Here is a 17,801-nt window from a genome sequence, read left to right on the forward strand (position 1 = left end):
TCATAGACAAGGGACCACACAAATACACCTATCTGATGATGACTGAGAAGAAACTTGCGCTGTGGAACTTCTGCTGCTTAAGTCCGTAAGGTAAAGGGGACAGGACTTCAGGAGCAGCACATTTAGTTTCCTGAGGAGGCGCTAAGTTGTAGAATTTGTGGGGGGGCTTCGTTGCTGTTGTTTTTAATGACTTAATCTTCACATTTGAAATAAAGAACTGAATGTCTATGCAGCCCACAGCCATCTTAAACATATCCTTTTCAGGGAAAGGTAGCCACATAAGTAATTCATACTTAATTTTGTCTTCTCTCCCTTCTCATGATTTTGCTTGTGTCATGTCCTGTATGTGCCAACTGAATTCCTGTACAATGCCAATGAACAGCATGCTTTACCTCAGAATCCATAGGAGGGTATTTTCTGCCTTTGCTCTTCCCAAGACACTTGGTTTTGCCTTCTTCCAAGAGCTGACACCAGAACCCTTTATGAGAATCGAACCTGAAACAAACATTGTGAGGTGTAAAATTTGTGTGTAACCAAACCTAGGAGAATCCAAAAGTGCGGATGTTACATTCCTGACTGATATAACTGAATCTGTTTTTCAGCTAATGCCAAAAATAAAGAGAAATTATTCTATTTGCTTTTTGTTTCTGCGTATCAGCATTTCATGTTTCACTTACGGAAGTAAAATTCATTTTGATCCATTCAAAATTCATATGCAACTCTCACAAAGCAGCACTTTGTCTGTCAGAGCTCTATTTCTGTAACAGCCAAGTGGCTCAGTGAATGATGCACAGAAAAATTAACCCTAAATTGTGTTCTGAACAATTCACCTGAACGACAGCTCCAAGAACTATGAAGGGCTTTGTTCTGCAATAAGCTGACTTACAGACTAGCTGGTATTTTAGGAATGTAGGAACATGTGAAAATGATAAACTGATTAACTTACGTTAGGGCTTCAGAGTAATTATAATGAGGAGAGACTCCAAGAAACTTCTGTACTTCATCCATTACGGTAGATGGGTCAGTTCTCAACTGCTGTCCATCAATAATTAGCAACTACAACAGAGAAAATAAATGGAGGTTTAATTTGAAATTCATTATTTCAGGCTTGCAACTGCAACTTTCACCTCTGTAAAACTCCTTCATCATATAGAGAGTACTGCCCCAGGAAACAATAATGGGCTCAGTCTCAATTGTCATCATCATTAATGACCTGAGAGCAGGGTAAATAGCATCTTAATTAAATCTGAAATTATATTGCATTGGAAGCTGTTGTGACAACAGAGAAATAGCAGTGAAGGATCTAGAAAGATAAGAAATACTGTCAGGAAATTGAGAGAGACTGGCCCAGCCAAGAAAAAAAATATATAAATGGCTACTACTTTTCCAGATAAAACATAAGGCCATGGGGGCTGATTCTTCACTATTACTGTGGGACATAAAATCTGTCAAAAATCTGCATGACAATGCAATATTATTCAATATTCACGGGTTACTTGTGGAAAAAAGGTAATGAAAACATAATGAGAAGAATTTCATTCAAGAGTCAGGATATTACAGCACAGTGCATCTCATGAAGAGATATACAAGGCTGGCTGAAAAGACAAGTATGTGGGGAACAACAGCAGCTAGATGCATCAGAGCTTCCTTGGCACACTCCGGGGAAACGGAAGGTGCAGACTCCAGCCAACTTGTCTCAGCTACAAGAGTCCTGGATAAACAGAAGGTTGGGATTGCAGCCAACCTCCCTCTAACTGTTGGGTGAGGAGCAGTGCCAGACACGCTGCCAATGTCACAAAATTCCATTCCAGAAATAAATCCCCAAGGAGATACCAATCATGTGATAGTGTCTGCCGTTATCACACGACATTCAGGGATTAGGATGGGCATCTTTTGAAGCTTGACCTTACACGGGGCCAGAAGGAGGGTAATGATTTGGAGAATATCCTAGAGATCAGCAGTCACTAGGCAAGACTTTTACAAAGGTAAACTTTCAGGACAGTATACACACACACATATATAGGATGAGGATGTCAAGAGTCTTGTTCACCTGGTAAGGTGGGAAGTAAGTGAGCCATCTTTCAATGTGGGTAGCATACCATCCAGGTGCCAGGCATCTCTTCTGCAGAGCTCTGAGCTCAGAGGGGGCTCGAGGGCCAGCTGTGATCACCTGATAGAAGCTGAATTTCAGAGCTGCGGGGTCTTCGTGGGATCGCTGATGCTGTAAAAGTAGTGACATTGCTGGAACTTTACAGACCACAAAAGCTGGAGAAACAAGGCAAAACTGGTTGCTCTGACAAAAATTTCTTAGCCTATCCTGTATTTTGAGCATTAACTACATAACTCTGTCTATATCCTAATTTCTGAATGTACTCATTACATTAATTAATCAAGTAATCATTTTTATATGATTGCATTATAGATAAGGTGATAAAGTGGTTACTGGTATTTTAATCCTTAAAATATGACAGATAACCCATGGGTGATCACAGATGGTCATTGACTATATGGATATATCCTGAGAGGACACAGAGAGAGGATTCAGGGTGGAAACCTGGCCTGGTGCCTTCCCATGTTCTCCTAAGTGCATACCTGGTACCAGGAATATGCGCGGTCGGACGGGTCAATGAGGATGGTGATGATTTTGGCCTTGGGGATGAGGGAAGCAGCTCTCTTGGGAGCTTCCTCAGAATGGAAATAGTTGGCACTTTTCTCAAAGAGGAAGTCAGTGGTGACATTAGAAGGAGTTGGAAAGAAATCCATGTACCTGGGAAAGCAACATCATCCTCAGAACTACTTAAAGATCATACAAAGGCTGATAATGAAAATCTGTTAAGCATACTTCATTCTAGAGCACTCAATTAAAATAAAAGCCTAAGTGCAAAAAAATAGAAAGCAAACCAAAGCTTACATTGTATATTTCATCATATTTTACTTGGTACTAGCTTGCTTCTCACTATGTGTAACTAGACATTGCAGCTATTTTTTTAACTGCATAAAAATGTTACACTATTTATGTATTTTAAAATTCGCGAGTTCTCACTTCTCAGTCAGAACAAACTGCTGAAGACTAAAGTAGAAATTGAGTTTTCCAAATTTGGCCTTTGCTGACACCAACTGAAGGGCAATCCTGTATGAAAAAGCTACTTAGTATCATTCAGGATTGCCTTCACTGAGAAGAGGCTGTTTTATATGGGGAAGATGCATTGAAACAATCCCCCACGGCTTCATCAGGTAAAAGGTTTCTGAGCAGTGACAGAATTAACTTTTTTTTTTCTGTGAGGCACATTTTGGGGTAAAATTGGGTTGTAGTTGTTTCAGTTTTTTGGGAGCTTTCCTCATCTGTTATGAAGCTGTAGTTAAACTCCTGCAATTGCTTTGTCATTTAAGGACTTCTGTACCCCTGGCCCTCAGATCACTTCTTGTTATTGCTGGGGAAAACAATAAATAGGAAAATTTGGCCCTCTTGACTTTTCAGTTAACCTGTATTGAGAAAATAAACGTTATTTAAACAGCCTCTTCTGAAGACCATGCTTAAGGACTGAGATTTCCTCCAGTGCTTAGACTTTTCTCTATTCATACAAATGAGCTACTTCCAATACAAATGATGTGCACTTGTCAGCTCTCAAACTGTAACCACTGAAGTCAATGGACTTGCATTTCCCAGAAGTCTTTGGGCTGATTTGATGAGCGTGATGAAGCTGAGAAGGCTTTAGAGAAACTTGTGCAAGAAACCTGTAACAAAGCTTACATAAAGAAATGCAGGACTGGTCTGTTTAGACTTCTGCATTTCAACAATAACTAGAAGTTACCAGTCAGTTCTTACCTTACTATTCTGCCATGTCTGTTGGAAGCCTACACTGCTTTCAAAAGGGCAATACTGAGGTTCTGAGGAATAAAGGAACCCTCTTCTGCTTCTGTATTTGGCCCTGCTCTAAATCCAACCTTGGACAAAGACTTGGACCTTGGACAAAGATCAGCTCAGGGATAAAGCCCTATCTCCACAACCGTAAACAAAACTGAACTGATTGTTATTTGTGATTCTTGCAGGAATCCCAGCCAATTAATGGACTAATGAGGAGAGCCCTTGTATCTAATTACAAAGCAGCAAGCTCATTACAAGCCAGCATTGAAACACACTAACATACTAAGTGGTCTGACCGATCCGCCTGGCAGTCAGAATGCAAATCTAACAATTAGGAAACGACACCAACAGGGAGTTCTGAGGATCTGAGACTTAACTGTGGGAACTTGGCAGGGGTGGTGGGGCACAGAGTGGGTGCTGTGGTGAGAACCTGTCAAAGGGATGTGCCTGGTTTAGACAGGCTGACCACTGTGAGCTTTACGCACAGTGCCACGTTAGGATGAAGGTAATCCGACGTGTGCGTGGCAGCCAAATTGTACCTGCACCTTAGGGAAGCGGATAAGGCAGGAAGAAAGACAGAAGCAGCACAGTCGTTTTCCAGCAACAAGAAAACATTGGTTTTGTGGAAGAACGGGCTCGCTGTACTTTGGCTGCTCCATCAGCATGGAGCTGCTCTGCCTCGACTGCATGTCCTCCTCACTGGCTGCAAAGGCCTCAGCAGCAATTTCCCACTGCCACTTATTCATCCAGCACCTCCTCACTGGCACAAGTGGCTGACTCACCACCCTTGCCAGTGAGAATGTGCCACAGCAATTGCAACTCTGGGACAACGAGTGGCGTGCAAACAAATTGGATCTGATGTGTCTGCACTGAGACCACAGAACAGCGTTCATCCTGTTCATTTTATGGATGAATACTAAGTCAAAGGCAATAAAAGCATTCTCCCTTAAACTGGGGGCAAAATAAAGAAACAAGACAAGAAATCAATAATCCTTCACTGTTGCTCCCCAGCTGCTACTGCATGTCACCAGCTTTCATGCTGCAGAGCTTTACAGTGCAGTACTTTGGGAAAACAGAGGAGTCAGGAGTGACCTTCAGGTGCAGCTGTGCCTGGTGACTCCCAGGGAGCCACAGTGAATGTGGCGGCAGGGACACAGGCTCTGTCTCAGCACCACTTACTGACACACACAGACACATTCTGCTCATTACCTGATCTTTAAAGAACATTTTGAGAGGCTTTCCCTGCCCCCATTTTTTATTATTTACATTATTGCTACTGCTAGATCCTATTTAAAGGAAGAAATGCCTCTTCCTGATAGTATCTTTCTTCTCTTAAGAAATAAGATTTCCAGCAGGAACGTAACTTTTGTGTCCATCTATCCAACTACCCAACCATTACTGTCCTACTTTCAAAGGCATGTGTAATGAGAAATACATTATTTTGTTACTGCTCTGCACATATTAATATCTGGATATTTACAAGATTTAAGATATTCTGTAGTAAGATTATTATTCACTTGCATTTTTTTCTCATTTCAGAAAGACTCTGAAGGTTAAGTCTTATCTCACTTTATATATGCACAGTTACCATTACCAACAGTAATGTCATTTTTCCATTTTTCACAATATATAAACTTTTATATTTATACTAATAACCCATCTTACCAATCAATCCCCCTGTGGTAGTTATTTCTATTAAAGAACTGTACCTCCTCAAAGGTTTTTGGGCTGGGGGAGTTACTAATGATGGAAGGATGCATGACCAGGAACAAATACAAGGCTGTGGTACCTGCAAATAGGATAAAAGTCCAAGATTTAAAAGAAAAACACACACACACAATTTTAGGGGATCATATCCGCAGATGGGACTAACCAGCTTTATTCCATTTTAAGTCACTGAGGGGATGTTGATTTATGTCACATAAGATCCTGCACTTTCTGAGCTAGAATTAGGACATATAAAGAACCGTAACTAGTTAATGCAAACAACTGGAGTACCAGTGTTGAAATCCGTTTTTCCAAATGAAAATAGTTGTGTTTTAAAAAATAATCATTTATGTATATGAGATTGTCACAAAAATATTTTTAAAATCTTGCATTCATTAGCTTCTGGGGATTGGTGAATTTTGCAATTTTCTGATTACAGAGAAGAAAAAGAACCATTGAGTAAATTTATAAACGAGTGCAATCTTGTAACTAAAACTGCCCATTAGGAACTTCTTGACTTGAAAAAAATGCCAAGAAATAACAATACTCTATAAACAAGACTCATGCAAGAATTTGCAATTCAGAATCCAACCCATTTGAAACATGTCTCTGTCCTGTCCTTTTCCTTCTTCCCCTTTGACAAGAGCTTGTCTGTCTTGTTCACCTCTTTATCAAAGTTTACTCATTTTGACATAAATGACACACACACGAACCCTGCATTTTCAATGTGCACTGACTGCTGTTGTAACTTACATGATTAAGCTATATTTGCATGGTATGCGAAAATAAAAAAATGCTGTTGGACAGCAAGATATCTACACAGCAGCCTGAGTCAGCAGTGATTAATTGTTTTACGTATTTGAACTTCCACACAGCCTATCTTGCTGCAATAAAAGAAAATCTCACCAGTTTTCTGGGGTCCTACAACCAAGAATTTTGGTAACCGATCACAGGTTTTTTCCTTAGACCAGATATCTTTGTGCCGTTTGTCATCACAGGGGTTCTAAAACAGAGAAGAAAACTCAGAATTTCATTGGTAATCACATTTGGAAACGTTCATATATAAATTACCTATTTTTTGCCCATGTACAAATATTCTTACCAGAAATTATTATTTTTCCTTATGACTGAAACCAATGCATTCCAGAACTATTCCAGCGACTCAGAATGGTATTTCCAATGTAACCAGGTCAGAACCTGATTCGCTTAAGAGTCTGGAATTTTGTTAAAGTAGAAGCATGTTGAAGAAATACATCCTACACATCTATAGTTGCCCCACTCCTGTAAACAGCTACCACACTATATATGCTGCATTTTAAAACTAAAAGACTAAGCTGATTATGATTTAAGCCTTTCTATTCACAAATACATATTCTGATCTTCCAATCCAAATCAGTACCTAATATTAATCTTGAATCTTTGCTGCTTCACAACTGAATCGGTTTAAATTTGTTCTGGAAATGCTACTCACAAACAAATTTTGACCCTGTTGTTTGGCAATACTGCACTGAGATGAAGAGACTTATCTTCACATACGCCTCTGAGGTTTAAGAATATATACCTGTATTCAAAATCACATCAACTATGGACTAAATACACCACATACGGTATGTCTTAGTCACTCTAACTTAAAAATGTCTTTTCCAAGTAATTATATTTTTTCAAGTAATTTGGCTACAGGCTAATTTCCATTCTAAAAATTATTCTGTTCTAGTATTATGCAAAATCCTTGACATTTTCCCCTCTAGTTCAATGTTTTATTCAAAACCAGCATGAATTTCAAGATGCCTATGTAAGTACAAATTTGCCATCTCAGACCCTAAGTTGGCAATTCAATATTCAACGCTGGAAAACATTTTAGTAAGCAAGCTTAAATACGTTCTTATGTTTGATTTAGTAAAGTTTGCTCCTTAGAGCATTTCCACCAAGCCATCTTAATCAGGTTTTATTTGGGATAATATTATCACTGTCAGGACTCAGCTATCTACAGCTTCTTGGCAAACTTTTTCCTTGGACAGCTCCCAGCCTACTGTGAAAAAATTCTGATTATCTCATCTACTTCCACTTGGCTAATTAGGGTATCCATGGTCTTAATGCTCTTTTCTTTTTTTGGATGCCCTCTTCTCCTTACACACTTGGAAAAAAACTAATTTCTTTAACTGCTAGAAGATGCATATAAATCTGCCTGTCAAATGCTTTATTCCTGTTAGTTCCAAAAGGAGAAGAGAAATAACACAACATGCACTTGCCTGCCTTTCACCACATTTTTAAAGGCAAGTAGTGTCACAAATAAAACAAATTAAAGATAATTTTAATTACACATCCTAATGCATATTAATTTCATGGCCTTTCATGAGTGACAGGGACCACAATCACATCCTGAAGCTTCAGTTGCTTGTTTTAGGGAACCAACTTAAAAATATACTGCTTTTCTCTACAAGAAACTGAAACTAAGAATTAAAAAAAAAAACAACAAAACACCACAACAATTTTTCTCTGATCTCTTGCTCAGCCTTCACCTGCCAGAGAGGGTCCTTCTGCTCAGGGAATAGCTCAAAATACTTGTGAGCCAGCTGGACTGGGGGAAGGGTTTGCAGTTTCAGGTTTGTCCAGGTATGCACGAAGTTAGCCAGATTGACAAAGGTGTACAAGCCCAGGCGGTCGTTCCCGTAGTTAGACAAGTGTGTCATGAAGATGCTGATCTGCGGGAGACAAAATGAAGAGCACAGCTAGAGTCCTTGCATCACTAGATGGCAGTGCAGCCCTAGGTAATGTGCATCTCATTTGCATTTTGTTCTTAAAGCAGCAAGCCTTGCATCACATTCACACAGCTCTTACTAGCCTGGCCCCGCACTCAATTACAGCCTTCTGCCCAAGTCAACTCAATGCAAGCAATGAGGAAAATGCTGGAACAAGTCCCATGAGCTCTGTGAGCTGCAGGATGTGCAATGCTACCCTGGGGTTGGGCAACACTGACATCATCTTGATGGGCACTTACTTCAGAGGATACAGCAAAAACAGTGCCCGCAGGTTTACTTTAAGAGGAATACAAATGCAATGCTAAAAACACAATTCCTGTTTTCATGGAAGACTAAAGAAGCCACAGACTAGGGAAGCAGCTGAGTTCTATTCCTGTGACTTCAATATGTAAAACAGACCCAAAAATATCTGAAACCTGAGTACTTTCAAATAACTGCATGGAATATTCCCAAACAAAAACCACCAATAGTTTTAAGGCGGCTGGTATGTTACTCTCTCAGTATCTTACTATGAAGGTGATACTCACTCAGATACACCCTCCCATTCCAGCCCTTGCTCCTACTGCACTTGTGCGCTCCCAATGGAAGCAATGCTTCCATGCAGGTTTCTCACAGGAAGGGCATTTTTGGATATGCCTAAACCGAGCTGGTGAACACAGCCAGAATGCACAGACTGCAAGGATGGGCTCTCAGGGACTGAGCAAGGGCTGCAGACAGAACCCCCTGTTTTCCACAGGGATCCCTTTCCAAGGAAATATTTCACGGCAGTCTGCTCTTACACTACAAACCTTGCCTGCAAACCCTCGCCTCTCCACCAGCGATTTCTTTCTTAAAGTTCTTTTTAAAGTAGAACCCCCCCAAGATAAACTCTCCAGACTAATTTCCATTAAAAAATTAGAAACATGACACTTTTTACAAATAAATCTGCTAATGTCATGAATGAGCAATTTCTATTTAAAGTAAAACCTGAAGTAAGCCACTTCAAAAACTGAAAAGCTTATCATGGTCATAATGCTGAAATTAGTTCAGGAACTGAAGTTAATCTTTTGGAAAGGAATTTCAGTCCTCAGCTTAAAGAAAGAAAAAGAAAATAATAAAAAGCTGGTATTTACAGTAAAATCAGAAGATACACACTGCTAAATCACTAGGAGATGATCTTTCTTTGTGGGTAGTGAAAACCCCTTCCCTTTAGGCACCAGATGTGTAACCTTTTCAAGTTTCCTTTTTGATCTCAGTTCTCAAAGCAGGAACAGAGCAGCCACAGGACTATGCTGTTCTCACTAAAGTCACAATCAGCAGGTTTCCATAAAAAAGGTTAACCTGCTTTCCTGACAGCCCCTTTCTTTCCTACATGTGGGCTGACCTCTGACATTTTTAATGTCAATTTCCCTCCTGGCAACTCCTTACCTGCCAACAGCTACTGCACTGCCATGGAAGAAAAAGCAGAAGAAGTTGAAAAGATTGCTAGCTCAGAAAAAATAAAATTATTCTTTCCCTGAAGAGAATATCACTGTAATTTAAAGAATGTCAGTACAGGCTGAGAAATTGACTGGACCTATCATCATAAATAATTTCCAGCATATAAAACTGTGTCAGTGAAGGGGAAAAACTACCCAAGACCTAAGCTCCCATTTTAGTTGTATTTTTTAAGTCAAATACTTTATGGTTAATTATTTACAGCACAAAGATGATCAAATGCTGGTTGAAAACTTAAATGGCCGAAGCTTGTAAAGAAATCCATACTTAGCCAAGCAGATACATGACCCAATACACGACTTTACATTGTAGAAAAAGACTTTTCTAGATGGCATCATAAATATCACAGATCAGCTGAGAGGGATGGTGGATCACTCCCCACTTCCCTGTGCCGAAGGATGGGAACACACACCAATCCCCTTCCATCTGCAGGTGGTGCCATTTCACACCAGGACAAAACATAATGATTATTTTTTTCCTTTCCATACTGGGTTTATGATGCTGTAATTTGCTCTACTATACTACATCCTGAGTCATTCAAGCAAGTTCTAATTAACAAGAATCATTATTCTTTCTCTGCAACTAATATCATGCTATGCTTCTAAAGATTTACTCTCTTGGAACCACCATCCTTTTAGGATTCCTTCAGGAGCTCTAAAAGGAATCCTTTGTGGCCACGTCCCAAGGCTAGACCTAGTAAATAAGACTATTGGTTTAATAATCTTCCACCTCTGGGAAATGCCATAAAATACAAACAGAACTTCAAATATTTCTTTATTCCTCCTTCAATAGGGAAGCAGCTGTGAACAGATTTATATTTACTCTAACAAGCATTTTAACCTCCCTTTCAGATAAAAGGAGCTTATTTGATTTTATTATTTCCAGCACTCTGCTCAAATAATTTCTTTCAGGCATCTCAGCATTTTCTCTATTTCAGAGCAGAAGGATCACCCTTTTTTAGCTGTTCCTCATAAACAAACCATCATCTTGGTTGCACTTGAATGCACACTCTCCACGGGACTTAATATCCTTCACAAGGGAACTGAAATGGAATGCAGGCAGTTTTTAAAATGATGGTTTGGGACTAAATCTGGCCTCTGGGCAGCAGCTCCTTTGCTGCTCTCACACATTTTCAGATCAGAGCTGCGAAGGTGCTCTCCTGTGCTCAGCCTTCTCCTTCTCCTCTCCTCAGGATTTTCTTGTTCCCCAGAGTGAAAGGGTCTAAGTTACATTTGCTCTCCTTCCCCAGTCCTGATCTCATTTGGGATTCTGACTGGTACTGCAGAAATGTAGGGAAATGAGAATAAGCACTCAGGAGAAAGAGCTTTTATCTTTTTGACTGCTCATTCTATACAGTGTATTTCCTTACTACAACATTTCCCAGTTAGAGGCAATAGCTTCTAGGTCAACAAACCAGAGCTGAGACCAAGAAGGAGCTGCTGCTATTAAATCATGTCTCAGGGAAAGATGAACCAGCATGACCTAATTTATGTCTCAAGAGCAGAGGGATGTTTGACAAACAACTTACACAGAATGAAACAATGCAACAACTTACTCAGCTTCGAGTGATGGATGTTAACTAGCTGGGTATTTTAGAAAATACTGATCACAACAAAATCATGACTATTAGGATGCTGCACCTATTGAAATTATACAAGGACACTACTCAAACTGAGTTTCTGGAGTCTTGGTAACAGCTGCTGTTTCCTGACAAAACAGAGCTGCCTGCCTCCCAAAGGAATGATATTATCATTCCCAAAAGTGACTAGCCATTCCCAGGGCTCCTGACTTCTTCCCCTGGCGTCAAGGGGTCTCTCTTAAGCTGCCAGGATCAGACCCCAGAGCAGAAAGAAGACTTTTTTCAGACATCAACTGCAGCAGTGAGGGAAGTGGAGGGAAGTCTGAGACTTGCAGGACACTGATGATCTTGAAGAGTTTAATTATTTTGGCATTTCAAATCTAGAACTAGAAGAGCTGGTATAAGATAAAACAGGTAATGGACACTTGTTACATACTGGGCACTTATTTTTTTACCATATATAGAGCTATTGCAGGCAATTCCACCTTGAATAAATTCCTACTAATAAACCAGTCATCAAGGTACTTGAGTCAGAGGCACTAGGTCACGCTCCCATCAGTGCAAGTGCAACAGCATTACAAGGTAGCACTGAGGCCTCCCAACTCAATGAAGTTATGCATAACCCTTCTAATAGAAGTTAAATTATGATTTAACAATTAATTCTGTGGTCTCGGCTAGGCCCTCACAGCAGATGCATTACCAATTTGGAATATTGCTGGTATTTTAGATACTGAGCACAGGTTTACAGGCTATGAGAGCACATCCAACTCTCAGAACACCTATATTCCAATTAGTTTGGACTTGTGCACACTGTTTGCGGTCCTGCTGTTGTTTCCAAGTTACTCCAAACAGTTTTGTTTCGGCTATTCAGAGACTCAGTAACAGCAGGTTTTGCTCCATTAGACTGCCAAAGTGATGGAACAAAAAATCAGAGCAGAGTCTATACTGAATAAGTATTTTTAATAGCTGAAAGACAGTCCTTTCAGACCTGGATGGTTGCAGAAAAGCTGCGTTGAATTCCACCATGGAGATTCCAGCTTGCAACTCCCTTTTTAGCCCTGAGGTTGTCCTGCTGCTTTCACAGCTGCCACGGACCTGTCCACTCCATTTGGAGTGGTGTCTCCACCATAAATACAATGGAGGCAGGGAAGAGTTATGAGCTCAAACAAAATCATGTATTTGATGTAGTTCTGAATTGTTGATCTGACAGGCAGGAACCTCAAGTTTATTTTCTGCTGCTGCTCATTCCCCTTCTGACTCAGTAATGGTACTACTGCTCAAAAGACTTGCTTCACTCAAAACGACTGGCACAAAGCTTTCCATTCAAGAATTTTAAGGATCACAGAAGAGTAAAGATTTCTGATTGCCACCATTTCAATGCATTTCCTGCCCACTGTTACAAGGAATCAACTCTAAAGAGACAGATATTCTTGTCTGTTCCACAGCCCCTCCACACTGCCTGCTCACTTAGGAATTTTTTTTTTCTTTCTTATTCCACCCACAAAATACCAGACTCTGTCTGGCTTTTATGGGTGGGTTTTGAAGAATAGATAGGAAGGCAAAGAAAACTTGAGTTCTGCAGTCACCCAAAATGCTTGGCCAAACTGATTTCTCCCCCTGCCCCTACTGATGACAACTATTGCTGGAGTTACAGGCATGAGAGGACAGGGGAGAGATGAAATTGATGCCTTTCTCATCTATGAAATGGGGCAAGCCTGTCAAACTGAACCATCTTTCCTGCTTCTCACACTCAGTACAGTTAAATATGAGGTTGTGCCAAGCAATATGGACAGAAAGGGAAGATCTGAGTCGGAATGTTTTTGATTTCTATTTTCTTCTGCAGTGCCAGTTTACGGTCACATTAAGACACAGCAAGTTCTGCTGATGCTCATACAAATCCTCTCATTTTCAGTGCTAAAGGAGATAATTTCTCCCTTGCTGCAAGTCAATTAGCTTAATAACAGCTCTACTCACTGCAACTGGGGAGAGGTAAAAATTAGAAGAAAATAATACTTAGAGCTGAACGCACACAAAGATTACAATTATTTTAAGATCAGTCCAAGTGCCTAAAGCATTAACAGCCTTTCCTATTCATCAGCACTGCTGTAACCATGTCAAGAGCACACAGCTGGCTACACATTAGATTCATTGTTGGGCTGTCAACCATTTGAAGGCTGTCACCAAATTCCTCTCCACAGGGCATTTTCCCTTTCCTTTCCATCTGCAGACACACAGTACTTTTCAAGGAAGTGCACATAAGTGCATGTAATGCAATTACTGCATTCTGTTTGTTCTACTTAGGGGCAGAAAAGGCATGGAAAAATTTCGTGAACTGTTGGTTACCCTTCAACATTCATCTCATAGGATAGAAAAGCTCGAGATCTGTATCTTCTGCAGTTCAAAGGATCTGAGAAGCAATGGTACAGTTGACAGCAGTGTCTATACTGACCTCTTCATTATACATAGCTCAAAACCTAATGGCTCACTTCCTACAAGGGACAGATTTAGCAAACTGGTACAATTTCATTCTAAGAAACACTGAACAGAGATTTGTTTTACTAATCCAAGATCTTAACCACATACTGCAGAGAGAGATGGATCTGAAATCACTGAAGATTCTAACTAGTTTATAAGGAAAAATACTTGCTAAAATGTTTTAAGGACAGTACAGTTGTATGAAAACCAGTAACAACGTGAGACAATAAACCAGAGATGTGTCTGACTGGATAAGATACTCATCACTACACACTTCTACAGTGCACATTTTCCTTGCAGCTTTGCCCCAGAATTCCCTGGCTAAATCAGTGCAAGTCCCTCAATCTCCCTGAAAGTCAATTATTCAGCTGATAATGTGGGAGAAATAATGCCAGTATACCACTAATACAGGCTGCTCAAGCTTGCTTTTTCTGTTCCTGTGAAACATTTTGTGCAAGATCCTGACATAGCACGATCTTGCCCGTGGGCTGCTGCAGCCAGCAAGATTTTTAAGAGGAGATAGACACACAAAATATTACTTGAAGAATGGGTAATAGTGTTCTCTTGGTGCTTGGGCTCTTTTTAAGCTTAGTGGCACTTCAGAATTTGGGATGGCTTACAGGAATCGTGGTCAGGATCAGGTGCCAGCCACCAGTACAGGGGTACCAATGCAAACGACAGGAACACAACATGCCAACCATGAGATTTGCTACTCCACCAAGCCAACTGCTGGTTCCCAGCGCCACAAACAGCATCTGCAGAGCAGGATTTCCTGAGGCCTTCCATACCTGCAGAACGCCTGCTTGTACAATGGGAACCCTGGGAACAGGGCCATCCCACTGGTTCTCATGACAAAAACTCACAGCTGCACACATGGTCCTGTGGGTTTTTTGGTTTATCCCGCACACGGTGGTTGATCAAGCACACTGTAAGGAGGCAGAGACTCTCTTACACCACTGCAGAGCCAAAGCACTGAGAAATTTTGGGCTTCATTCTTAGGGGCATTTATTTCAGACTAGGGTACTCAGTTCTTGAAGTCTCAGCCTGGAAACTTACACTTCAAAAATGATATTCACTTCCAAATTAAATATAATGAAGAAATTCGTTAAGATTAGCATTTAATCCACACTCACATTTTCCAGGTTTGGAAACTAACTATTTATGTCATTGTTTAGCTGACATTGTAATGATTCATGGGTGGTGTTTTCTCTTCTTAGTTTTGTATCAGTGAAAAATAAAGTTTTGAAAATGCCTCATAATAGAATTTTTGCATCCTCTCAACAGCTGTGTGTTTCACATAAAGAAATCCCAGCAATTTCAATGAAAACACAAGAAAGCTTATGAAATCCAAAATGCTACTCCATAATTAAACAGACTACTAAAGCTACTTAGTCTTCATTTTAATGTCTAAATTTTTGTCCAAATCTGCTTGCAAAGCATGACATAAATACATGCAAGACCTAAATGCCACAAAGATACAAACCCCAGTCCTTAAACTGACTATGTGCCAGGCTAATGCTTAGAACCTCAGGAACTGTTTACAGGCAGATATTTAGAAACCAGATGCATTCTCTTTTCAAAGGCACTCCTTAGAAGGGTCTTGGGCAGATTTTAGCATAGTATTCATTTACAGTTATATTTAGCAAATACTGCATTTAGCTTCTGTTCTTTTAGCCTGTATCGTATTTGGGATATAATTTTCAGAAGTAGGTGATCACAAAGTCTGCACAGCAATGCATGAATCAAAGACCTAATTGTAATGTGTAAAAAGACATTATTGTACTCACATTCCAGGATGTTAGGCAGACATGATCAAACCTCCATGATGAATATCAAAAATCAGGGATGTTTCACTGCTTGTCTTCCCTTCCATTCTCTTAATTCTTTTTATTTAAAAGGCTTATGCCTCAAGTAATCATACTAAATTTTGCTGTTTCCCTACAGTGTAAAATAGTTTTTGGCTGTTGTGGCTGTATTTCAAGGTGAAATATATTTTGTCCTGACTCAAAATATTGTTCTGCACCTTCCTCTAATTTGCTCACCGAGTAACTTCTAGTCAAAACCCACATATTTCCAAACAACTGCTGGCTGGTGCCAATACCCTCCCCACCCAATGAATTTTCCAGGTCTCAGCTCTATCAAACTGGGGTTGGAAGCAGATGGTCTTGAAGGTCCCTACCACTCTACACCATTCTATGACTGATTCTATTGTGTGTCTGGAATGATACACATCAAAGCCAGGACTGCAACACTGCCACCCTCTCGAAGGGAAACCACATGTGTGCTAAAGAAGTCAAGTTTTTATTTCCCAATTCTGCTATGTGAACATGAAAAAGGGGAACAAAACACAGTAACTGCTCTCAAAGAGCCAAAACTATAGCCTGAAAGAATATGGGGCTTGAAAAATACACCTGCATATAAATTGCTGAAATAGCTTTCAGAAATGGTTTCCCTTTGGACTGCATTACATTGCAGAAGATTAAAAAAAGGACACAAAATATTTAGGCTTATTCCAAAAAATATTTAGGTTATTCCAAAAGATTTGAGTGGAAATATGTTTTGCTCCCTTTGGTGTTTCCCGCGACTACATTTCCATAAAACAGCAGAATTTTATTTATACGTTTGATTTGGATCCCAAACAAAAACCTCATCTAAAAGCTTGTCTAAAAGCTCAGTTTTGAGGCACACCATTTTGAAGTACTACACTGCTCTCTTCTGTCAGTACTCTGTAGTTTCAGCACCTCACTTCTTGTTTATCTTCCATTAAAGAGAAATGAAAGGTTAAGCAGATATGGTTCATTTACTCAGATCTTTTCTTTCAACTGTGTGGTTCTTTTACTTGGATCTCTTCTTTGAAGCTGCTATGAGAGAGCAACCGAAATTTCTCAAAACTGAGTGGAGCCCAAGCATCCCTTGCTTGCAGTCTTCTCACCTCAATAAGTGCTCCCAACACTTGGCATCACAACTTTGGCACAGCATAGAAATGGACTTTACCTGAGATACTTGTAGCAGGTCTTCACATTCTAATTCTTTGAAATATTAAATCACAGGGATCTTGTTTCATGCAAAAAGTAAAGAACAAGACAGGCTGGCACTGCTGCATTACTAACAAAACAGATGTCAAAAACAGGTGGAAACTGCTTTGTACAACTAACAGAACACATATAATATTAGAACTTAACTAAAATAATTGAAAAAGCAAAAGAACTCACTGTCAGTAACCATTACTGTTTGGGAGACCCAGCTGATCAGCCCTGAAACATTCAGTAACTTTTTCTTCAATTAATTTTTAAAAAAACATTTACAAATTCCACTGTACTTACAGGATTGAGAACCACTGTGAAAAACAACTCTCCTCCTTGAATACTTTTGTCTAATTCCTTTGGACCTCCAGGATACTCTTTATAGAAAATGGTGTGGGTGAATAAGCCACAAGTTTGTCTAGGAAGCACCTGAATTTATGAAAAATACATAAAAAATTCAAGAGCTTATACTTTTAATGAGATGATAAAAGTCAGAGAAGTAACATATACCAGATAATTGCTGGGTATATTTGGCCTCTCAACTTTGCTGCAAATCAATACTGATCTAGATGAATTATTATCACTAAAATCATAGCATCCAAAAATTCCTCATATTTTGTTTGAAATTGGAGACTGATCTCTATCACCAAATTACAATTCCAGAGCCTCCTCAAACTCATTCTGTCCCTAACACCTCATCCTAAATCCAAGTATTTGAAGTCTAAAGTTTTAAAATAATGTGAAAGATAATCTAAAATATTATCAGTCTATATCGTATCAATCAGTTCCACTTTTATCTGAATGATGGCTTTGTTGTAAATTTAAGCTCTAATTGGAAAGGCAAATTGGGTTTTTTTTGGCTTAGGCATCACCCCCAATAATTCTATTCCGACATGGGGAATTTTGCCAGTAATGCT

The 17,801-nt window shown here is 39.7% G+C and overlaps 1 protein-coding gene across 2 annotated transcripts in view; it reads right to left on the reverse strand.

Annotated features, from left to right (window-relative positions):
- Positions 1–17,801, reverse strand: part of LOC119700365 (bifunctional heparan sulfate N-deacetylase/N-sulfotransferase 3) — a 55,986-nt gene that overhangs the window by 7,903 nt on the left and 30,282 nt on the right. For both annotated transcript variants that reach the window (XM_038135430.1, XM_038135431.1), the window contains exons 6-13: positions 17,185–17,313; positions 8,092–8,274; positions 6,479–6,575; positions 5,531–5,654; positions 2,593–2,767; positions 2,051–2,221; positions 947–1,056; positions 393–495 (exon numbers count right to left, since the gene is read on the reverse strand). In XM_038135430.1, coding sequence (XP_037991358.1) covers positions 393–495; positions 947–1,056; positions 2,051–2,221; positions 2,593–2,767; positions 5,531–5,654; positions 6,479–6,575; positions 8,092–8,274; positions 17,185–17,313 — 1,092 coding nt within the window. The remainder of the gene's footprint in view (positions 1–392; positions 496–946; positions 1,057–2,050; positions 2,222–2,592; positions 2,768–5,530; positions 5,655–6,478; positions 6,576–8,091; positions 8,275–17,184; positions 17,314–17,801) is intronic.

Source organism: Motacilla alba, chromosome 4 (genome assembly GCF_015832195.1).
Source record: "Motacilla alba alba isolate MOTALB_02 chromosome 4, Motacilla_alba_V1.0_pri, whole genome shotgun sequence".
Classification (NCBI taxonomy): Eukaryota; Metazoa; Chordata; class Aves; order Passeriformes; family Motacillidae; genus Motacilla; species Motacilla alba.